The sequence below is a fragment of the Podarcis tiliguerta genome (assembly GCF_965153285.1).
Source record: "Podarcis tiliguerta genome assembly, chromosome: 3".
Classification (NCBI taxonomy): Eukaryota; Metazoa; Chordata; class Lepidosauria; order Squamata; family Lacertidae; genus Podarcis; species Podarcis tiliguerta.
In genome coordinates, this window is record NC_139536.1 from 56,827,877 (window position 1) to 56,853,033 (window position 25,157).

General features: G+C 43.2%; 1 protein-coding gene across 1 annotated transcript in view; it reads right to left on the minus strand.

The window, feature by feature from the left end:
* Nucleotides 1–448: 448 nt before the first annotated feature.
* The window catches only part of RAB32 (RAB32, member RAS oncogene family), a 28,953-nt gene continuing 4,244 nt past the window's right edge, over nucleotides 449–25,157 (minus strand). Inside the window, exons 2-3 of the mRNA XM_083435135.1 lie at nucleotides 7,669–7,946; nucleotides 449–5,272 (exon numbers count right to left, since the gene is read on the minus strand). Coding sequence (XP_083291261.1) covers nucleotides 5,123–5,272; nucleotides 7,669–7,946 — 428 coding nt within the window. The 3' untranslated portion in view covers nucleotides 449–5,122. The remainder of the gene's footprint in view (nucleotides 5,273–7,668; nucleotides 7,947–25,157) is intronic.

Sequence of the window (25,157 nt, forward strand, 5' to 3'; positions counted from 1 at the left end):
TAGCAGTGTTGGGAAAAAAGTGAAAAAAGTCTGAAATATGCAGTCCCATGTAGGACAGCTTTGTTCTGCTACATATGTGGACCAGCCTTGAATGTACACAGCAGAGAGCTGCAGCCTATCCAGTTCTCTTATTAACACTGGTGAGATTTGGGTCTGACTCATTCCTGTGAACTGTTTGACTTGCTTGGGGTTCTTTTTTACAGTATCAGTTGCAGGGCGGGTGGGGAATGTACAGATCATTCCATCTTCTAAAACCTGTCCAACGAAAGCTCATGAAGCCTCCTAGAACTTAAGGGAATAATGGATCTTCTGGGGAAATGAATTACTCAGTTACTTCAGACGTTTGTTAATCCACACTCCGTTTCTACCAAAACATCATCTCCCAGTACAGGACTTAACCCACACGGGATAATTCTTGACTCCCACTGAACAGAAGAGAAACACAATGTATTGACTACAAATTTTATTTATACAAAATATAAAGAGCACTTTAAAGTTTTAGGGGAAAAAATAGTGTCAAAAAAGCAAGGATGAGAACAGAGAACAGATCCTGAGCACTGTATTGGAGCAAATCAAAGTAGACATTGCTTTTGCTTTTACACACACAAACAATTGTATTTAGTATTAAAAACTTGGTGTACAAAGTAGAAAAACTATCAACATATATTTTCTTCCAAAAATATTTAGAAATATATAGTACATATTTTAGTGCCTAGACAGACACAGGCAACAAATGTTGGATTCCAAAAGGGTTCAGTGGAGACCCACCTTCCTAGTTAGTGTTGATGCAGAGGGTGGCATAGGCTGGATGTGGAAGGAATATGCAGGCTACACATTCCCCAAACTGCCTTGTCTCATTACCTGCCCATGCACCTATGCACTGATGCTAAGCAGGAAAACAGCTAAACTGAACAATGAGAATTGGAGTGCACTATATAACTCTTAGGCGGCATATTATGGCCTTAATGTGGGAAATATTTTAGAACTTGTATGGTTTTAAAGAGCCACATCCAACCAGGACCCAAAAATACAGAAGCAGTCAAGAGTCCCAAACAGGGTTAACAACTAGGATGATGCAAGGACACCAACTGTTGCCAGTATGTCATGGGTTATATTCTGTGAGTAAGCAGTTTGGACACAGCCTAAGCATTCATTTTACACCTGCTGGCTCAGTTTATTCATCTCATATATACAATAGGTCTCAAGCTTTATTTTATTGTGGCAAGGATCCTTTAAGGTCAGCCTTCCCCAATTTTGGGTTACCAGATATTTTTGGACTACAATTTCCAATCATCCTTAGCCAGCAGGCCAATGGTCAGGAATGATGATGGCAGCTGTAGTCCAACAATATTTGGAGACTCAAGATTGGGGAAGGCCAAAGTTTCATAACTAACTTTTGACCATCCCCAAGTATGGTTAAAAACTTAAGGCGGGAGCAAGTAAATTAGGAACAAAGAAAAGGACACAGAAACAAGTTGAGACAACTAGTTCTCAGGAAGAAAAATTATTCCAAGAGAAGAAATTGTTCTTAATCCCTGAGAGCTAGTGGACAACACAGATGTATGAAAAACAACAGTGATTGTACATGTACACACATGTATGTATAGTGTTACAGAATCCTTCATTTCAACTAGAGGACACACCACAGCAAAATGAAGGGTGGGAAAGCCAGAACATGGTTCTTGCCCATCATTCAGGAAATTAGGAATCGAATTAGGCCAGCCTACTCCATCCTGGCCCTTCTGGTGTCTTGGGACTGTAACTATCATTAGCCCTGGCAATCATGTCAAAATTAACCTCACAGCAAGGCTGTTAAGGGAGAATATTAGCTTAGAAATACAAATATAAAGGCTTCACACACCAGGGCCATCATTCCATTTTGCCGAGTACTGTTTACTCTGACTGGCAGCAGCTGTCCAAGCACATAGCAGAGATCTTTCCCAGCCCTTATAGTGTAGGGATTTTAACTAAATATTCTACAGTGGGAGCCATTAGCCTTTCAGTCGCTCATCAGGGAGCAGTAAGGTCACTGTGCAGTTTGAGAAAAACACGAAATTAAGCCAGGGAATAAACCACATTTCATTTACCCTTCAAATTTAAGAGTGACAATTATAAGACAGGAGTTGAATGAACTCCAAAGGGAGAAAGGGGGTCACTGCTGTTGGACTTGTCTTCTCTGGACAATAGTGACTTCTCAAGAGCCATGCATGGAAGTCAAGTTATACAATTATGCTGCTAAGGTTAAAAGATATAGAAAGGAGGCGGAGCTATCAACAACTTACTTTACAACATTCTTTCTGCTACTCACAGAGAACAGCAGGCACTAATGCTTCCCTTCCCCCCCCCCAAACTAGAGATTACATATAATACTGCCTCTGGCTTTTGAGCTCCACCAAGCATTGCCTACGTGCTTTAAGCTAGTTTAAGAGGCACAAAAGGTTTGTTTGTTTTCTTAAATTAAGCTGAGTTCTACAGCTAAAACCACATTCTGTACTATACAGATAGACTGAGGTGCAACACTGAGTACTCTATGGCCCCTATGCCAAAATGCACCACCATGCCCCTTTATGCAAGTGCTTTGCTCCCATTTAGAACAATACAATACCCATGGAAGACCCCCTATCAACAGTAATGTGCTTTGAATAGTTAAATAGGCACACCAATAAATATTTGGTAAGAATGAATTAATGCCTTGCTATTATCACCAAGCTAGCAGATGTCTCTTTCCCCACCTTTAGTACATTTCTAGTGGCTATAGGATGCTTTACCATTACATAGCACAAATCATGTGATATGTATTCAGCCTATTTTATATGCTGCAATGAAGTTTAACTTTTGATTGTTCTAAGAATTCTATAAGTGATCAGAGCAGCTTGCTGATATCAGAGCTCTAAACACCCACTGTCAAACTGCAATGTAAACTTCTCACTTAGATTTTGGGAAGAAATATTTAAAAACATGTAACTGGAAAGATAAGATTTAACTAAACTGTTTAATTAAAAAGCTGCAGAAGTGAGAGTTCCTTCTTAAGAAAAAGTGGTGCAATGCTTTCTCAAGGACAGCATGAACTCACGGTAAGTATACAAAACCTTTTCTTCTTCGTCTTGTAAATTGATATCACATTGGACAAGTATCAACAAGTAGTGTGATGTTATCCATCTTGCTGACCTGTGCATAAGATTGTTTCCTTACAAGCAGAGATTACTTCTGCTCAAAGGACTGCCATGTTAAGCAGAACACTGAAAGCCTGGCAAAGACGAGCCCCCAAAGAATGTCTCTTGTCTATTGCCCTAATCAGAAGTGCTGGAGGCTAGCAGACCGCATCTCCAATGAGGTTTTATAAACATGTTCATTTGCACACATCTGTTAATGTAAACACAGTTACACACCCCCTCCACATCCAATGCAGCAAGTTTGGGGTGCAGAAGGTGGCTATAGGATGCTTTACCATTACATTTACCATTAGGAAGTGTATTTTGATTTTTTAAAAACAGAATTACTCAAGCTCACATTTAGAGATTGCACTTGATGTTATTGAAATCTATTCCAAATGTTTTTATTTATTTTAGAAAACTAAATGAAAACCACAACGGTTAGGGGATTCGGGATTAAAAGGGGCTTTGACTTTTGTGGAATTCAACAAAATTAGTGCAAGCCTAGAACAGAAGTCTAGGAACATGAGATGCTCTCTTTGGATTCTTGACAAAGTGCCTGAACATACCTTCTAAAAACTCTAGGCTTGTGCATTTACATCATAAAAATATTTGCCTGGTATTTAAATCATATCAAAACATCTTTGGTCACATAAACAGATTTGTGACCCAGTTTAAGCCTTCAGAAATATTAGGTCAAAAGTACTTCAAGATGTCTAGTGGCTGGCATGCTATGGTATATAGGTGCAAGGTGCAGAAACCAAAACAGGATTAACAGGTTTTAAGATTGTAATATGCAATGCGTTAAATATTTTACAGAAGTCACTCCATTTCACATACACCATAAGAAAAAGGCAGTTTTCGCACAGATACTTCAGACTTCTTATTTTTTCTTATTTAGCAGACAGCAATAGCAATAAAACCAATAATATATTCCACATTTGCAAATTGTTCTTGTGCAAGATTTGAATCAAGTGTGACTCCTTGTGTAGAATAGTAAAAGTGGAAAAATACAGGTACTATAAATATAGCATGATTAAGAAGAGGTCTCTACTCGTACACCTATCAGTTAAAAGATCGAAGTTGACAGTTCTGTGTTGCAATCTGATTTCATTTTTTAAAAATTCTTGAGACAGTTTAATCAGGCACATTATTCATTTTTAACCCATCAGATACCATAAGAACATACAAAAAGAATTGTGCTTGTGCAAGAAGGGAGATTTTCCTTAAAAAGTTTAATTGTGCACAGATGCAATGTATGCAAGTGTACTGGAATGTTTGTTTCCATTATCTGAGTCAGAAATGGACTGTTACTCATTGGTCAGATGGGACAGCACTGACTTATCCTTATCACTCCCTTTCAAACAGCATAATCTTCCTATCCTGACTTTCCAAGCAATAGAGTTTAAGATTGCCATTGCTTAATATCAGTCTTGTGCTATTCAGAAATGAAGTGTTCTTGGGTGCCAAGTGTCCCTAAAGGCTTGGTGGCCCTGGTGCTCAAGACGAATGGAGGAGACATTATGGGACAAGCAAAAGGAAGCAGCTACAGGATTCTGTATGCATTAAAGGGGATATAAGCAAACGATAATAGCACTTATCAAAATGAATATTTTCACTCAGACAGATGTTCCTATTCTAGTTCTGAAATTGCACTGTGAAAGATAAATATTGGGATTGAGTCACTCATACTGACCCTTGCCTTGTAGGATAAATACTGCCTTTTCGTATTGGAGGCAGCTTTCAACTGTGCTAAATGGTTCACAACCAGACAATGATATAGTGTAGAAGGCAATTTGAAGTCCTACCCAACAAGGAAAAAAGTGTGTAAACGCCTGGAGTGTGATCAACTCTACAAAACAAAATTCCCCATTAGGATTGTCGTGATGAAGCACCATAGCAGCAGTCCAACACAAGGAGCAGGAATCTCGCTGCTCTGACATAGTGTGTCACTGCAAGATTGGATGTAACTAACAGCACTGAGGTTTGCTTTCTGCTGTCAGAGGACCCGGTTCCAGTTTTAGTCGCCCGACATCATTCTCTTCACTAGGAAAGGCTTTGAGATTTGCAAGGATGTTTTCTACCAAGAACCGAGCAGCTTCATCTATGTTGATATTATCCTGTGGAGGAAACCATAGGAGATAAGTTAATGCTTTCCTGTGTAGAAGAATCTAAGAATGCCACCTCTTCAGCATGCAAGCCTTGTACAACAAGCCCACAACTTAATGCACATTCAGCTTTACATGCTTGGCAAACCTTTTCTAAAAAAAATTTAAAGAGGGGTGGGCATCCAGGAAAAAAAGACTTCAGCAATCCCATCCACCAATGCACTCAATGGGTTTTGACAATACACTATTTTGGCTTTAGGTACGTAAACCCTGCGTAAGTTGAAGACTTGCTGTATATGTGTAAAAGGTGTTTTGATATAATGATTCAAACCATTTAGGAAAACTGCTCAGAACTAAAGTTTACAAGCAAAGCACTTCATGACTGTTATTTCAGCTTCCATGCAATTGGTTTAAGGTTAAAGGCTGCAACTTTACTTTTCTAAAGCCAGTGCAAAACCAGTGCCTTGTTGAATTTCATTTTCTACACAGAAAAATGATCTTCAGGTGGATAGAAGAAGCTGCATTAAAAAGCTTTTAATTTAGTTTCCTGTCCTTTTTTTTTTTTTTTTTTTGTCTGCTTTGGCATCACAAATACACTCCTGCAGCAGCATCGCTACCATTTTCAGAGCTTGCTTCTCCCCCGTATGAGCCTAGCTAAGCAGGGATCAGACAGTGAACATGTTGAGATTTGACATCAATCAAGATTACTTCCTATTCCTATACTTGCCTTATTCACATCTATCTTGCCGTACAAGCAATTCCATTGCCCACCATTGCTATGGGGCAAGATTTCTCCGCATCTACATATGTGTGGTTCAATTAAGTAGTTGGGGCAGAATGTGGGTGCCTATTTAGACCTGAATGCCCATTCCTTGTCAAAAGTAATATGCTACTGATGGACAACATCTGCACCTGAATGCGTGATTTTCAGAAGGATGAAATTATACTAGCTCCCATCTGCAATTTTGCCCCAATTAGTCAGCTATGTGTGGCAGCAGAGATACATGAAACTTAGAACTTGGGCCACCTTAAAACATCAAGGATATACTGGTACTTACAGTAGTTACTGAGCTACACGTCTTCCTTTCAAGAACCACTATTGAGTGAACACCCAGAACTGAATTGGAATTTATAGTCAAATGTTCTGCCAATGAGCTACACATTTATCATGAGAAATGGGTTGTGATTCTAATTATTCAAATGTTTGCTCAAAGCAAGAAGCAGTGGGGCTGCCATTTCTTTTAAGAGTCACATGTGTCTGAGCTTCCTAGAAGCCGTTACTGTTTCAGGCGATGTACTCTTTAGATCAAAAGCACAGCCATTAACTATAAAGTTTGGTCTAAAGTTTCATTTCCTGGATTTTAATGCTTCACCGTCCATATGACTAAAACAAATAAGTATTATATACCACACAATTACATGGCAAGAAGATTTATTTACACTAAATTAAGAACCAGTGTGGTGTAGTGGTTAAGAGCGGTAGACTCGTAATCTGGGGAACCGGGTTCGCTTCCCCGCTACTCCACATGCAGCTGCTGGGTGACCTTGGGCTAGTCACACTTCTCTGAAGTCTCTCAGCCCCACTCACCTCACAGAGTGTTTGTTGTGGGGGAGGAAGGGAAAGGAGAATGTTAGCCGCTTTGAGACTCCTTCGAGTAGTGATAAAGCGGGATATCAAATCCAAATCCAAACCACATCAAAATTAAGAAAGGATAGGCAATAAACTCTGGGACATTTGGCTTCTAACATGATCAAACACAGACTGACTTCCGTGGTAAGGGTGATGGTGAATACACATTGTGCGACAATTTTTTCAAATTTATTATGTCATATTTTAGAGCTGTATTTGAATTTTCTCTTTTGTAACAGAATTTGTCACAAGAAAGTAATCATACTAATAATAATTGAAATACAGTGGTGCCCCGCAAGACGAATGCCTCGCAAGACGAAAAACTCGCTAGACGAAAGAGTTTTCCGTTTTTTGAGTCGTTCTGCAAGATGAATTTCCCTATGGGCTTGCTTCGCAAGACGAAACGTCTTGCGAGTTCTTGCGAGTTTGTTTCCTTTTTCTTTAAGCCGCTAAGCCGTTAATAGCCGCTAAGCCGCTAATAGCCGTGCTTCGCAAGACGAAAAAACCGCAAGACGAAGAGACTCGCGGAACGGATTAATTTCATCTTGCGAGGCACCACTGTAATAATAATAATAATAATAATAATAATAATAGCTGCTCCTCAAAACTGTATTTGAGACAAAATCAGACAGATATATGAAAGAAATCAGATAACAAACATTTATTTAGGCCAGAAACTTTTGTGATTCAATTTGTAAGTGTGCCTTTGCACAGCTTTTGTTTCTCACATATGTACACATAAGCTTTAAAGCTTACCCTGGTTTAAGAATATTCTTACCTTTGCAGAGGTTTCAAACCACCCAGCAAAACCACCTTCTTTGCAGAACTGGTCCATCTGAGAAGGATTTTGGCCACTGTCTTTCTTTTGGTCACATTTGTTGGCAATTAGAACCGCAGGGATTGGGCTGCCATTTGGGAGAAGCACTTTGCTGTCCAAGTCATGTTTCCACTTGGAAACTGCCTCAAATGTTGAGCCTCTTGTGACATCAAATACTACAAAAGCACCGACAGCTTCTTTATAGTACACTCTGGTCATGTTGCCAAAACGTTCTTGACCTGAAAGACAAGGGGGCAAATGTTACGAAGGGAAGCACTAGGCACTGTTTTCTTAAAGTAGCCAAAGCAAAAAGGGGTTGTTCAATACTGATAATCAGGTTATGTGGCAGCTGGCAGCCGATCATGTGAATATGGCAAAATGTATGTCCAATTGAGCTAGCACTCAGAAGAGCTAGAGATGAGTGAAATAATGAAGCCTGCCTGCACAAGACTTTGAGAACTTAGGGAATCCAACAGAATTTAGGGAATCCAACAGTAAACAATCGATCTGGCCAAACACCATTGGCCTGCACAGCACAGATCAGGCACTCTGGAAGGGTCAACTGGAAGAGTGAAGAATACGATTTGTACAGGGTCCTGAACATAGTGTCCATCTATGGTGAACAGAGTCCTGCAGAAGTCTGGGATATGTAGAGGACATCACAGACATGCACTAGAGCCTGGAGGAAGTGCCATAAGTTGGTGCTTTGCATGCAGAAAGTGTCGCGTTCAGTCATCAGCATCTCCATATAGATCTGGGAATTTCCACTGTCTGAAACCCTGGAGAGTGGCTGCCTATCAGTGTAGGCAATACTGAGCTAGACAGACCAGTGGTTTGACTCTGGGAATTGCAAGTGGGGAGTGCTGTTGCACTCAGGTTCTGTTTTCAGGCTTTAAATATAAATGTAGTTGGCCACTGTGAGAACAGGATGCTGGACTAGATGAGCCATTGGCCTGATGAGCAAGCTCTTCTGCTTGTATGCAAGACATTCCCTATGTTCCTAGAGCCTAGGATGTCTGCACAGGGGTGTGTGCGTGTCCTGAGATGTTGGTGGACCCATTCTTGTTTCAGATAACCTTTGGCCCAACCCCTTGTTGTTGCAAAGTAGGCTTGAGACACAGACACACCCTGGCCCACATGTACCTTCAAGCTAATCCCCACAGCAATAGCTTTACTCAGCTTAACAGTGGATTAGTCGTTCAACCAAAAGCCATCATTCATGGCTGAAGGTGTGCACGTTTTATTGCAAAATTCATGTACCCTATTTCCAAGGGATTAAACTAACATTTACACATTGATAATAACGTTAAAAGAATTCTAGTTGCTTAACTGTCAAGCATTGAGTAAGTACTAAGAATGCTAGGACGTCTTTCGATGAACAGGAGATCCCTTGTCAAGTGCTGGAGGTCATCTGCCTGATGACCCTGTGTACAAGCAAGGTAGAAAGGAGGAGCGAGTTTTTAAAGATCCCACTAGAGCACATGCCAAGGTGGCCAACCTGAAGTCCCTGACATCATTTTGTATGTCCTCTGCAACCTTCTGAAGCTACCCTGTTCTTCCATGCCAGAGTTCCTCCCTTCCTGTTTCTTCTTAAGTTTTTCCTGACTTCCTAACTGCATCCTCCCACATTTCACATAGAAAGGAAGAGAATAAAAGTTAACAGGGTTTTTTTTCTTTTTTAATCCTGGATGTATTGGTTAGGGGAAAGGCACGGTTCCTCTGCCCCTGGCTGTCTGGGAACAATTGTTAGTCTTCTGCCACTTAACTGCTTACTATGATTATATATGTCGGTGTGTGCATTTGTATATAGCACACTAAAGTCAGAAAGGAATGACTTTAACTTAACCTCCAGAACAGTAGCTGTATTGGAATGTTGCACAAAACCCTCTGTAGACTTTTTGAGGGGGTCCTACGAAAACAAATCGGGCTTACTTCCAATGAAATCTGTATGGTACTGGGAACTGTAATCAGAGGTGGTCATGTTGCAAACTGAAGCAGGTGGTCTTTTATTCCGGATCAATCAATCAAAACCACATGCTGCTGGTTTCACCCACTGCAACACTCACCCACCTAGCAACAGAAAAAGGTCCATCCGTCTCCCTGCCCAAGGACTTCCCTTCCAGAGTTTAACCACTTCACTTCACCACAAAATTATCAAATAAATTTGTGCCAGGGACTTCAGTTAAAACATTAATAGCTCACAGTTAGGCCAGAAGATGTTGACAGAAAGGTTGGGCAAGTTGTTGGTAGACAGAGTTGGCATCTGAATTAGCTGACATACCATGAACAGCTCAGACTCCTGATTATGGCACAATATGAAACTCTATCATTTAAGAACATAAGAAGAGCCTGCTGGATCAGGGCAAAGGTCCATCTAGTTCTGCTTCCTGTTTTCGGGCCAACATTGTCACTTGATAGGATGGCCAGCCCACACAAACCAACTTTTCATGGGTAGTACTATAAACAACTATTGCATGTGTGTTTTAAAGAACAATTCTGCTAACATGGCTACTATGTTTAGAATTCTTACAGCACCACTTAAGGTGTGTGGGGGGATTTCATTGGCTTTTGGCCTGTTGAGAGAAGGCTGCTTAACCAAGACATTGGGCTAGGACTTAGAACACACCTTTCTTCCACTGCCAGTGAATTGCTTTGACTGAGTCGATTTAGGGAGGCAGTAGCCCCAGCAATTTTGGGTTATGGGCTCCACAAGACTTCCTATTATGCAAGGTTTTTCTTCCCCTCCTCCCCACATCAACTGATTTTTGTAACAATGCAAGACGCTATATCAACCAGTCCTCCCTTTCACCCCTTCTGACCACATATGCCAAGTTTGTAAAAACCTGTATAATTATAAACTATCCAAGTTATCTTGGATAACTTGCATGGAAGGCTTTTATCTTTTGTAGAGATAAAGCGCACAGCCAAAAAGAGGATTATGCATGCTGATCTTAAAAATTGCAATAGAATTAAACAGGGCACGGGGAGGCTGTTTCTATGGTACTGGGGTCAGCACAGTAATGAAAAATTGGATCATTATTCTACATTTTATCTTGTAATTTGTTCATGTAGGCACTGTTGTAATATTAACCAGCCAAGTTAATGACATAAAAGCCTCTCACTAAACTCATTATAATACTATACTTCAGGTGCTAGGATCAAACATTTGAAGATGATGGATCCAGCACCAGAAAATCAGTGCAATTTTCAACTTCTCATGAAGTCACACATACCTGGCTACAACACAGCATTCTGTAGTCTGCTGAAACTAGGTCCATCAGCTAAAGTGAAGCTGACACCAGTTCTAGAATACGGTATACCTTAATCCATCCCTAGATCAAGTCAAGGGCAAACACACAAAACATCTTGCCCCATGAATCCTTTGGTATTCTCTGCAACATCACGTTTGAGAAAAGTGGAATTCCCAATTCACAAAGTTAGTTATTGCACACAGTGCCCGTTAAAACACTACTCATGTGGGCATGAACTCCAGCAGCAAGTACTGTTACCGAGAAGCTTATTTTAACTGGAACTCTGCACATGCACCAGCACTGTGCAAGCCTAATTAGTCTTCGGGTTTCTCTGTCCTCCACCAGTCGCGGACTGTGGGCCGGGGGGGAGGGGTGGCATTATTAATCCGGGAAGATTGTCCTTTCAGGGCTCTACCATCGCCATCGATCCCCGGCATTGAATGTGTTGGCCTAGTGTGGGGCTCCGAGGAGAGCTTGGCTGTCTGGCTGGTGTACCGGCCACCTAGCGCACCAGCAGCCACCCTGTCAGGCCTATTGGAGGCGGTGGCCGGCTGGGCCTTGGAGTTCCCTAACCTATTGGTATTGGGGGACTTCAACACCCATGCTGATGCCACTCCCTCCTCACAGGCTCTGGACCTGGTGTCTTCCATGGCGACACTAGGGCTCTCCCAGTTTGTTTCGGGCCCCACACATCAAGCAGGTCACACGCTGGATTTGATCTTTGGCGTAGGTATAGATGTGATCATGTCTCCTTCGATGAAGGTACCATGGTCTGATCACTACGCTCTGAAAGCCAGGATTGACTTTCCACCCCCACCCTGCTTAGGTGGTGAGCCAATTTGGGCTCGCCCGCAGAGGCTGATGGACCCTGATAGATTCCGCCAAGCCTTGCGGGACCTTGCTCCCCCTGGCGACTCATTGACTGAGCTTGTTGAGGGCTGGAATATCCAGCTCCTGGCAGCCATCGATGAGATCGCACCTAAGCGCCCTCTGCGACCCCGCAGAAACCGGGCTCCCTGGTTTACCGAGGAGCTCCGGAAAATGAAGCGGGACCTCAGACGGCTAGAGCGAGTATGGCGGGGTGCCCGTGACGGAGCCTCAAGAACATCTTATAGGGCTTTTATGAAAACCTACGAGATGGCGGTGAAGGCTGCTAAGAAGTCTTACTTCTCGGCCTCCATTGCATCCGCTAGCTCTCGCCCGGCGCAATTATTTAGGATAATCAGGTCTTTAACGTCCCTTGAGGGACAGCCAAATTTAAATAACAATTTGACACATAGCTGTGAGGCATTTGCGAGCTTTTTTGCGGAGAAGGTCTTGTTGCTCCGCCATGACCTCCCTGCCAATTTGGATACAATAAAGGAACTGGAGGCCCCTCGACTGTCCTCGGGTCCAGTATTGGACCACTTCAACCGGATATCCCCAGCCGATGTGGACAGACTCCTCCGAGCTGGAAAGCCCACCACCTGTCCTCTCGACCCGTGCCCGTCTTGGCTGATTAGAGCGTGTCCAGACGAGGTGCGGGCCCTCCTGGGGGATATCATCAATTTGTCCCTTGGCACGGGGACATTCCCAGGAGAATTGAAGGAGGCAGTGGTGCGCCCGCTCTTAAAGAAAACATCATTAGATCCTTTAGATCTATCCAATTACCGCCCAGTTTCGAATCTTCCGTTCCTGGGTAAGGTGATTGAGAGAGCGGTTGCTGAACAGCTTGGTGGGTTTCTGGATGAAACATCGGCTCTCGACCCATTCCAGTCCGGCTTCCGTGCTGGTCATGGGACCGAGACGGCTCTGGTTGCCCTAACAGATGATCTTCGTAGACAGCTGGATCGAGGTGGGTCGGGGCTGCTGATTCTTCTAGATCTGTCAGCAGCTTTTGACATGGTCGATCACGAACTTCTGGACCACCGCCTTGCCGACGTGGGGATTCAGGGCACAGCCCTTCAATGGCTGCGCTCGTTTCTCTCTGGTCGGGGACAGAGGGTGGCGCTTAGGGGGGAATTGTCATCGCGCCACTCCTTGGTGTGTGGAGTACCTCAGGGTGCAATACTCTCCCCGATGCTTTTCAACATCTTTATGCGCCCCCTCGCCCAGCTTGTCCGGAGTTTTGGGCTGGGTTGCCATCAGTATGCTGATGACACCCAACTCTATCTGTTGATGGATGGCCATCCTGACTCGGCCCCAGACACACTGACCAGATGTCTGGAAGCTGTGGCTGGATGGCTACGTGGGAGCCGGTTGAAGTTAAATCCTTCGAAGACAGAGGTCCTGTGGCTGGGACGGGACGATATGGGATTGAGGGGGCAACTCCCATCTCTTGCGGGGGTGCAATTAGTGCCAGCACCGTCCGTTAAGAGTTTGGGTGTAATCTTCGACACCTCCCTTTCAATGGAGGCGCAGATTGCAGCTACAACAAAGGCGGCATTTTTCCATCTCCGCCAAGCTAAGCAGTTGGCTCCTTACCTCTCTCGCCCTGACCTAGCCACTGTGATCCACGCGACGGTCACCTCCAGATTGGATTATTGTAACTCGCTCTACGTGGGGCTGCCCTTGAGACTGACCCAGAAACTCCAGCGGGTGCAGAATGCTGCAGCGAGACTCCTTACGGGGTCTTCGCTGCGAGATCACATTCACCCGGTGCTATACCAGCTGCACTGGCTCCCGGTGGAGTACAGGATCAGGTTTAAGGTGCTGGTTTTAACCTTTAAAGCCCTATACGGCCTAGGACCCTCGTACCTACGGGACCGCCTCTCCTGGTATGCCCCACAGAGAAACTTACGGTCTTCAAATAAAAACATCTTGAAGGTCCCAGGCCACAGAGAAGTTAGGCTGGCCTCAACTAGAGCCAGGGCCTTTTCGGCCGTGGCTCCGATCTGGTGGAACACTCTGTCACAAGAGACCAGGGCCCTGCGGGACTTAACATCTTTCCGCAGGGCCTGCAAGACAGAACTGTTCCACCAGGCCTTTGGCCAGGGCACAGCCTGACTCCCTCCATTGGCAATCTTCGCAGAGCTCTGGCCCAATGGTTGCCAGTGGCTTGAATTAATTAATTTTATAATGAATGATTTTAAAGTGTTGTTTGTGCTGTTTTACTGTTGTTAGCCGCCCTGAGCCCGGCTTCGGCTGGGGAGGGCGGGATATAAATAAAATTTATTATTATTATTATTATTATTATTCAGAACGTCTACCATATCTAATGGACATATCTGCTCTTACTTACCATGAATTAATCCTAGGACAATGGTAATAAAACTAGCATCTTCGACCAGTAATTGGATGAAAACAGGGATATTTATACAAGTCAATGAGGTACTGCTGAGGGTGCAGGAAAATTCTGTCAAAATTTATAGTAACAAGAGCTTACCCTTATCCTTGTTAGATTGTAGGTGTTCAGAACTGGGCAAAAGTTTTGAAGTTTAACATGACAGAAACCCTTTAACATGGTATTCTGCCAAGCACAGAACAGAACTGAAAAGTCAGGATCTCAAAGTTTCTTTAGCTTGCGCACAATAGGATTAGTAGGGTTTGACTTGTAAGTAGGATGAGACCACCCATCTACTCCAGTGGGTGGCCCTCCAGTTGTTGCTGGATTGCTATTTCCTATCAGGCCCGACCATTGTCATGCTGGCTAGAACTGATGGGAACAGAGTTCAACAACATCCAGGGCAACATGTTCCCTACTACTGGTCTACTATTTCTAGTTGCTAAATCCAATTACTGCTACTGCACCTGAAAAAGTAAAAAACAGATCCCCATCCAAGGCCAGACCCCTTCAGTCTTGAATGCCTATTCCATGCACGTCAGCTCACTTCTCTCTGTGACTGTTGCCTTCTGAACCTTCATTATTCTTTCCCCAAACCATTCATGCTTCTTTTACAAGTTCTGGTTAACCACATCCTGCTTACATCTTGGGCACTTCTCCAACATTTCCCATGCTGCAGGTACATGGAGAAGTTGAGCTTCTACCAAACAAGGTTTGATGGGGCTATATGTATATTTATACAAGTGTGTTAGGAAGTCACAAACCAGTTTTAGCCCCCTGAAATGTATGTTCCATTGTATGTTTTTTTAAAAGGCTATAGTTGGTTTTAGATATATTTTTAATTGCTTCTCCCGTCATCCTAAGGGTAAAAGTTGACCTAAAATTAAAACAGCTCTGGATACTGAAAATTCACTTCCTTTAACAGAAGGAAGACATAATGCACTTGTCAGCTCTGAAGAGATGATTGCTCAAAACCAGTTTCAACAGTCACCTCGCCTTGTCTTAGGGGTTTCAACGCTTCATACAGTATGTACATTTTAGCCCTGTTCAGTGGTTCTCCATGTATAGAATCCAAGTGTGGAGAAATGAATGGAGGTTTCTATATTTGCAAAAACAAATGGCAACAAGTTGCATACTGGAAACCCCAACTGATCACCACTGACTACAAGCAAAGTATACAATTTACAGTACTTTTGTTTTAAACGGCTAAGGACCGAAATACCTCAAGGACCGCCTCTTTCCATATGAACCTACCCAGACCCCGAGATCATCTTCTGAGGCCTTCCTTCGTGTGCCTCCTCCTCAAGAGGCCCGGAGGGTGGCAACACGAGAACAAGCCTTCTCTGAGGTGGCCCCCCATCTGTGGAATGCTCTCCCCAGGGAAGTTCACCTGGTGCCTTCAGTATACACGTTTAGGTGCCAGGCAAAAACGCTCCTTTTTAACCAGGCCTTTGGTTGATCCGATTTACATCCTATGCCATTTTAAAAAAATGGGGGAGAGAGGGGGGCTATTGGGTTGTTGTTTTTATTTTTATTGCGTATTTTGTGGTTTTATATCTTGATTTTATTCTGTGAACTGCCCTGAGACCCTCAGATATAGGGTGGCATATAAATTCAATTTAATAATAATAATAATCCACCAAAACTTACCTGCTTGTTTTAAAGGTAAAGGTACCCCTGCCCGTACGGGCCAGTCGTGTCCGACTCTGGGGTTGCGCGCCCATCTCGCTTAAGAGGCCGGGGGCCAGCGCTGTTTGGAGACACTTCCGGGTCACGTGGCCAGCGTGATGAAGCTGCTCCGGCGAGCCAGCACCAGCGCAGCACACGGAAACGCCGTTTACATACCCGCTATAAAGCGGTACCTATTTATCTACTTGCACTTAAGAGTGCTTTCGAACTGCTAGGTGGGCAGGAGCTGGGACCGAAAGACGGGAGCTCACCCCGCCGCGGGGATTCGAACCGCCAACCATACGATCGGCAAGTCCTAGGCGCTGAGGTTATAGCCAGACCCTAACTGAAAGATAGTCTGCCCCAATGAGAAACAGTTACAACATAGCAAGTGGTGTGACAGCACCTTATTCTCTCATTTCTTCCCTCCTTTCGCATCTGCTTGCCGCAAGTTTGTCTGGAAAGCAGCCAAGGCTACAAAGCCAGCCTAACATCCCTGCACAATCCTGTGTGGCACTTTACAGCCCATGCTGAAGCAAGCTCTCACATTATTCTGCTCTGCCAACAACTAACAACTATTACAGGTTTTAAACACATTAAAACCTCTTGAACTGGCAGACCTGCCACACCACACTTCTATCATCTCTTCTGCCTTATGAAATTTCAAAGGCCATTCATCTTCTGAAGTAACACAAACAGTTAGAGGAATGACCCAATTTATACAGAGGGAGGTGTTGTAACCTCTGGTGCGTGCTTCTTCCTGGTTCCTTTTAAGAGACTTGAACTAACTGCTAAAATGTTCTGTAAGTTATTTGATTTACTTGTAACTAGCAGAGAAATTTCAGAGTCAGAGTCATGTGCAGCTTGTTCTTCTCTCCAGGCTACCGTTTTCTTAGCCACACACACGAATCCCGGGTACTGAATTCAAGCAAGTCAGGAATTTGCATAAAATGTGATACAAGGGGCTGATTTCATACATACAATGGTACCTCGAGTTACAAACGCCTCAGGTTACAAACGCTTCAGGTTACAAACTCCGCTAACCTGGAAGAGTTACCTCAAGTTGAGAACTTTGCCCCAGGATGAGAACGGAAATTGTGTCAGCGGCAACAAGAAGCCCCATTAGCAAAAGCACGCCTCTAGTTAAGAGCAGTTTCAGGTTAAGAACGGATCTCCGGAACGAATTAAGTTCACAATGAGAGGTACCACTGTACTGGCCTCCACTAATGTTATCCCTGGTGTGTTAGTGTGTTGGGATGGGGTTGCATTTTTTTTGAACTTTAGTGCATTTTAACTGCTCTGCAATGCCATGAGTCTTGTTTTGGAAATGACATCTAAGAACTTGCATAAACTAAACTTAAGAGCTCCACTTGACTCGGAGACATGCACACTATGTTGCTAATAATATCTGAAAGGAAATCCCTTCTACCTCAGTGTCCTTTCAACACCTTCTGCTACCTAATCTAAGCAGACTTGGGGAGCCATTTGACATAGGTTTAAAACTCATATCCCACCACTCTAATTTTGCTAGTCTCTTCTGTTTCTCATTTTAGATTTACAGTTGGAGGCTTGTGATTCTTCTGCTCACAGTCAAGACTGTGCCCTTCTACGATTGTCCTGGCAAGCCTTGCACTGGAAGTAACTTATTTTGCACTGCAAGTGCTTGCCTCCCAGTTTCCTTGCAGAGAAGCAAGGGACCTCATGTTTGAGTTCTTTGCTGCAGGCGCTTCTTCCTAGGGTGGTTGTGATCACGGGACCATGGGCCATCTAGTCCAACCTCCTGCAATGCAGGAATCTTTTTGCCCAACAGGGGCCTGAAACCCATGGCCCTGAGATTAAGACTTTTATGCTCCACTATCTTCAGTCCACTTATCACCAGTGCACCACCACGAATGACTTGTCAAGGGCACCCAGAAGCCTTAATGAACAAGTGGAGATTTTGGCCTCCGTGATATTATTATTGGATACAGAGACCCACTTGGCACTATTCCTCTCAACTGTCATGCCAAGACTGTTTTATTTACCCAGCTGATTTCATGTCAGTGCCTAGAATTTATACCAAGTGATTCCATCCTGCTGCTTCTAAATCTAGATTTTATCCCGCTTCTGTTTTCCATTTTTAGCCATTTTAATTTGCAACTTTATAATTTTCTTTGGGGGTTTTGTTTGTTTGTTTTGTTACCTCCTACTCTGGTGATATTGTTGATAGGTTTTGAAAAGTGGACAAAGTATCTTCAAGACATACACTTTTAAAACAACTGGGGAAAGGTTAGTGGGTAGACACAAGAGTTGCAGCTATTTTCTGTAACTTTTCCTGTTTTTCTAGTTAGCCTCAGATGTTCATCAACTTCTGGCAGCCTGTGATTTGAACCCCCAATCCCTAGACTTGCACACTGGCACAAGCTTGAACATATTATTCTGCTTTAGAGGAAACAAATTTCTAATTCATAATCGAGTTGAAACCACACATTTACACAAAACAGCACTTCCTTATTATCTTGCTTAATCAGGAGTTTTGAAAATATGCTTAAAACTCAGGCTAATGGATCTCCATTCACAAGACTTAGCTCATGTGATAAAAAGAATGAATAGTCACTTCTACATTTTACCATGTCTCTCCACAAGAGCAAAACTAAAGCCACAAGCCCCAAGACCTCAGGGACTTTTGCTTAAGTCTTGCATTAGCACACACTACTCATTTCTGGAAGTCCTTCTGTGGCAGTTGTGTCTGAACTGGGACACTGTGATCTGCTCTTGCAATCTACAACCTGTATTAAGCAAGTAACATACTTGGGCCGGGATCAAGAGGAGCCTGCCTTCCCAGAAAAGCTGATTCCTATGCCATACTGAAACACTCATAGTGCATACATAGGAGGAAGTCTACTGCAAAAGGGGAAATAAACATGCTTTCATTCGGCATTTGTCAACATGTTACCCTCTAGCTGTTTTGGACTGCTACTCCTGCCAACCAGTCTTCCAAAGGCTATTTATTTATATGTTTAAGTCTTCTTTCCAGGATGAAGCATAGGGGAAAACAGTTGTGTGTGCAAATGAGTGGCAAGTTTACCCACCTCCACCCAAGAGCAGCTTATTCCAACTTTTAAACAAAACATTCTGCTTTAAAATTGAGGAGACAAGCAAGCCAGCAGCAATTACCGTATTTTTTTGCTCTATAAGACACACTTTTCCCCTCCTAAAAAGTAAGGGGAAATGTGTGTGTGTGTGTGTGTTATGGAGCGAATGCAGGCTGCACAGCTATCCCAGAAGCCAGAACAGCAAGAGGGATCGCTGCTTTCGCTAGGTGCGTCTTATGGTCTGGTGTATCTTATAGGGCGAAAAATACAGTAGCATTTCTCTCCCAATTCTCTCCCCTCCCCCACCATTTTTTTTAAAAAAAATGTGTGATTTCGCATACGGGACTGCTGTTCAAGGAACAAATGCCTAAAGCCCCTTGTAAATATATACCTAGTTTCACAGTGCCTTGGGTTGTGGCGAGGACTTCTTAGAATCATAGAATCATAGAGTTGGAAGAGACCACAAGGGCCATTGAGTCCAACCCCCTGCCAAGCAGGAAACACCATCAGAGCACTCCTGACATATGGTTGTCAAGCCTCTGCTTAAAGACCTCCAAAGAAGGAGACTCCACCACACTCCTTGGCAGCAAATTCCACTGTTGAACAGCTCTTACTGTCAGGAAGTTCTTCCTAATGTTTCTTGTTCTCCTGCAACAGCTCCTGCATATGAAGCCTTTTCAGACTAGCTTGGCAGCTAATGCAATTTTTTTTTTAAGGCAGGAGTCATATATACGTGGAATACTTGCAGGAGTCAGCAAACTTTTTCAGCAGGGGGCTGGTCCACTGTCCCTCAGACCTTGGGGGGGGGGGACTATATTTTGAAAAAATAATAATGAATGAATTCCTATGCCCCACAAATAACCCAGAGATGCATTTTAAATAAAAGCACGCATTCTACTCATGTAAAAACACGTTGGTTCCCGGACCGTCCGCGGGCTGGATTTAGAAGGTGATTGGGCCGGATCCGGCCCCCGGGCCTTAGTTTGCCTACGCATGCACAATAGGATGGCCCACTTAGCAACTCAACCGCTGAAATGTGCACCAATTGCAGCTTCTGAGCTAATCTTAAGGGCGACCCCACACAAAACTCATTTGCAGTAGCCTAGTCTTGAGGTTGCCAATGTACTGTGGCCAGGCTTTAGTACACAATGGTTATTGCTGGTGCACTGGCTGAAACAGGCAAAAGGCACTCATTAGACACAGAGGTTGCTTGGGCTTCCAGTGATGAAAATGGATCAAGGAGTATCCTCAGACTGCATACCCATATCTTTGGAGGGAATACAATCCTATCCAGAATATGCACATTCCCTAACTCCACTCGCTCTCAGGCATGTTTTTTACTTACCAATTACTACTTTACTTTAAATTTTTATTATTATTACAATGAAAAGTATAGTAAAAGATGTCACAAAATAATTATAAAGACAAAATAGCCAGATAAATAATTATCACAATATGAGTAAACAAAACTTTCTGTTATCCATAAATTCTTCCCAAATACTCAGTAGTAAATCCATTCAATATATTTTTATGGTGTTCCTAAATGCGGGCAGAAATTGTCACATTTTATTGCACCAATACAGGATAAGCATAATTCTATTTTTCAATAAACAAATCATTAGATTGTCCACCTTCCCTCACTGTCATATAATCGTTACAGTAGAATGTATTTGCCAATTCCCAGACCTGCAAAATCCACTCGTCTGATAAAGGAGTCCTTGAGTTTTCCCCCCAGTTAAAACAAGTTGCCATATGTGCCACTGTTAATAAATGAAGTAACAATCCTATATCCGTTGACATAACCAAATCATGTATAGCCAAATGACAAGATTAATGAGTGTTCAGAAGAGTCAAATCCTGTTTCAAGTTTGATTTAATTTATTATGACTCTGCAGAAGGCTTAAATTTTCAGGCAGAACCAAAAATACCAGACATATCAGTGTGGCTCACAATTTACACCTTCAGCGTATATCTGTTCTCCTCTCTACCCTGTTAAGCCTTAAGGGTGCTAAAAACCAGCAAAAGATAAATATGGAAAAGCTTTCTTCAAGATTTGTGCTTAGGGTTTGTTGGGGGGAATATGCTGTCATAATCAATTCCAAGCCTGATGCTCCGTCAAGTATCTTTCCCAATAGTTCTGCATTTCTAAGGGCTCATCCATACTTTCGTTTCTGCCGGGTTTCTAGGCACAGGTACACGCTTAAAGCCCTACTCCCTACCTCCCAGCACTTTCCCCACAAAAACCAGCTTTTTACTGCTGAATCGGATCAAATGGCAATTCGTTGAAAACCCAACTTTCCATTAATTCCAATTCAATGTTAAAGAGCAGGTTTTCCTGTGGAAAGAGGTGGTGGGAGGGAAGGTGCTTGGACACAAGAGGTTTAAAACACAGACTTGGGCCTTGAAAGCACAGGGCAAAAAGTGTGGATGAGCCCTAAATTAATGCTGTAGTTTTATCCTACTGGCTGCACTTAGTACTCACTGAAGAATGGCCAAAGCAGTTATGTACAAAGTCTCTCATATAAAAACAAAAACACAAAACCTGACAGCTAAATTTATTAACACAGTCCAAAATAGTTATTCTGTCATTTCTCCATCTTCTTTCACACCCCTTATAGTGGTACCTCGGGTTAAGTACTTAATTTGTTCCGGAGGTCCGTTCTTAACCTGAAACTGTTCTTAACCTGAAGCACCACTTTAGCTAATGGGGCCTCCCACTGCCGCCACGCTGCTGGAGCACGATTTTTGTTCTCATCCTGAAGCAAAGTTCTTAACCCGAGGTACTATTTCTGGGTTAGCGGAGTCTGTAACCTGAAGTGTATGTAACCCGAGGTACCACTGTATTAGAAAGGACATTGTTGCACCTTATCAGAACTTCACCAAGGTGTCCAGATAATGCACCATCAGTATATTCTTTTGTCTTTGCAAGCTGCATGTTCTTGTAGCCATCAACGGAGACGAGGTAGCCTTCGTATTCCTTTCCCCACTTCAGGTGCACCATCCCTGGATTCCCAGTCAGCCCATTCAGAAAGGGCTTTGGATTGAGAGGCAGACTCACAGCCAACCAAAGGGTGGCTACAAAAAATTACTTGCGGGCAGCACTTGCGCCCACCAAAGAAAAGAAAAAGGCATGGAAGTATGTACCAAGTCTTATACACCAGCAGCAGCCATCATATGTATATTGAAACAGTCTCAACTGACTCTTGATTCCTGCAATTAAATTCTCTACCCCCAGTTAGCCACGCATTTCCATTTGAAAATACAATTTGTTTTTATACATGATATAAATACCAACTTTGATTGATTTTAAGCTTGATTTTACGTAGATGAGTCATTTTCCTATTTGCTTCAGATACCCACATTTCATTTTAAAAAACAAAACAAGCCTAGAATTATTTTGCCTGTTGCCACACATCAATACTGCAAAGACAGACAATATGAAAAATTAAAGAGAATGACTATCACATGCTCACTCTGGACCGTCACTCCCTTTTCCTAAAGGGCAAGCTTTACTAAGAACTTGCACGTTTAGTTTATGAATGCATCTGACAACTGGAACTCATCTGTAGGAACATTGTGACCCTTCCATTTACTATCTGCATGCACCCCAAATATTGAACATATTTACTGCTGCGAAACATTCATTTGGTAGCTTTCGTTGTTTAGTCGTTTAGTCGTGTCCGACTCTTCGTGACCCCATGGACCACAGCATGCCAGGCACTCCTGTCTTCCACTGCCACCCGCAGTTTGGTCAGATTCATGTTTGTAGCTTCGAGAACACTGTCCAACCATCTCGTCCTCTGTCGTCCCCTTCTCCTTGTGCCCTCCATCTTTCCCAACATCAGGGTCTTTTCCAGGGAGTCTTCTCTTCTCATGAGGTGGCCAAAGTATTGGAGCCTCAGCTTCACGATCTGTCCTTCCAGTGAGCACTCAGGGCTCATTTCCTGAAGAATGGATACGTTTGATCTTCTTGCAGTCCATGGGACTCTCAAGAGTCTCCTCCAGCACCATTATTCAAAAGCATCAATTCTTCGGCGATCAGCCTTCTTTATGGTCCAGCTTTCACTTCCATACATCACTACTGGGAAAACCATAGCTTTAACTATACGGACCTTTGTTGGCAAGGTGATGTCTCTGCTTTTTAAGATACTGTCTAAGTTTGCCATTGCCTTTCTCCCAAGGAGTAGGCGTCTTTTAATTTTGTGACTGCTGTCACCATCTGCCGTGATCATGGAGCCCAAGAAAGTAAAATCTCTCACTACCTCCATTTCTTCCCCTTCTATTTGCCAGGAGGTGATGGGACCAGTGGCCATGATCTTCGTTTTTTTGATGCTGAGCTTCAGACCGTATTTTGCGCTCTCCTCTTTCACCCTCATTAAAAGGTTCTTTAATTCCTCCTCACTTTCTGCCGAATACACACATCTGCAGCCTACAATTCTTTTAGGTGAGTTGTCAGAGGAATGGTTAAGAGATTATCATTGTGGTGCTTTGTTCCTTTTGAATTCTTCAAGTGAAAAAGAACATTTTTAATTTGAGACTACTGTAAAATAAAATAGAGTCTCATTTATCTTCATCAAGTTAAGAGAAGTCTACTGCCATGTACTTTTTATTTTTAAAAACCCTGTTGCTCAAACACTCCTGTTAGCTGCTCAACCACTTCTCATTAGCCTATGGTGGATACTCTCCTTGGAAAGGCAACTTCCAGGCACCACATATTCAGCCTAGCAAACAGTTGAGCAGCAGCCTCATATCCCTACTATAACTTTCTCAAGCCTGCCTGCTCTTCATTACTGCTCACACTATTAGTTCTCTTGCCACAGAACAGTCTCTTTCCCTGCAGGGGATCTCTGCACCCAGACACTCTGCTGGTTGTATGCATCACCACACCATTTCCTTTACAAGTATGCGTCCCCTGCAATGGGATTATGGCAGTGATGGCCAAACTTGGCCCTCCAGTTGTTTTGGGACTGCAACTCCCATCATGTCTAGCTAACAGGACCAGTGGTCAGGGATTTTGGGAATTGTAGTCCCCAAACAGCTTGAGGGCCAAGTTTGGCCATCACTGCCATAATCCTATAATTTGTTACCTGGAAGTAAACCCCACTGAGTTGATCTGAGCTTGCTTTTGAGTAGTCATGTTGAGGATTACACTGAAAGTCACACTGAATTTAACAGAATTTGCTTCTAAATGCTTTCCTCACCTTCCCACCCCAAACCCCTCATGATTTAACATTTAAAAGAGTTGGGTCCTGCCGACTATCATGAAAAACAAAAGCAAAGTTGTTGAAATCAACAAACATTGAAATAAGAGCCCATCCATAGAAAACTTCGTTCCCAATTTTAAACGGATGGCAATGTAAATTATGCTGGAATAGTAAACTAGGAAATCCTGGGCAACTTGTGCTAGCATGAGGTTAATGCAGATACATAGAGACACTGACATTAGAATGTACCAAGATTACAGCCTAGTTAAGGGCTTGCCCCATTGCAGGGGACACACAACATTCACACACACACCCAATATTATTGGAACCTCTACTTCTAACCTCTATTATTTCCTCTTATAGCAAACTCAGCTGGGAAGCATCATTAGGAGTTCAAGTGCAGTCAGTGAGGGGGAAAAGAGGGAACATCAGTATGTTTAAGCAACTCCAAGTTTTGCATTAGTGTGCTAATACGCGGGTGGCGCTGTGGGTTAAACCACAGAGCCTAGGACTTGCCGATCAGAAGGTCAGCGGTTCGAATCCCCACGATGGGGTGAGCTCCTGTTGCTCGGTCCCTGCTCCTGCCAACCTAGCAGTTCAAAAGCATGTCAAAGTGCAAATAGATAAATAGGTACCGCTCTGGCAGGAAGGTAAACGGCATTTCCGTGTGCTGCTCTGGTTTGCCATGAAGCATGCTGGCCACATGACCTGGAAGCTGTATGCCGGCTCCCTTGGCCTATACAGCAAGATGAGCGCCGCAACCCCAGAGTCATCAGCGACTGGACCTAATGGTCAGGGGTCTCTTTACTAATGGATTGGAGTATCCTGTAAGAAAGCATTAGCAGGAAAATAGAAGTAGAGCAGTCCACAATTTCAATATTTTGTTGTAGATCCTACTTGTTTCTCTCAGAAGATAATCAGCTCTAGGGTCAGAGTGGCTCTTGTCAGACATGTGTGCTTTAACTTCCCTGGTTGCAATCATCAACTCAGA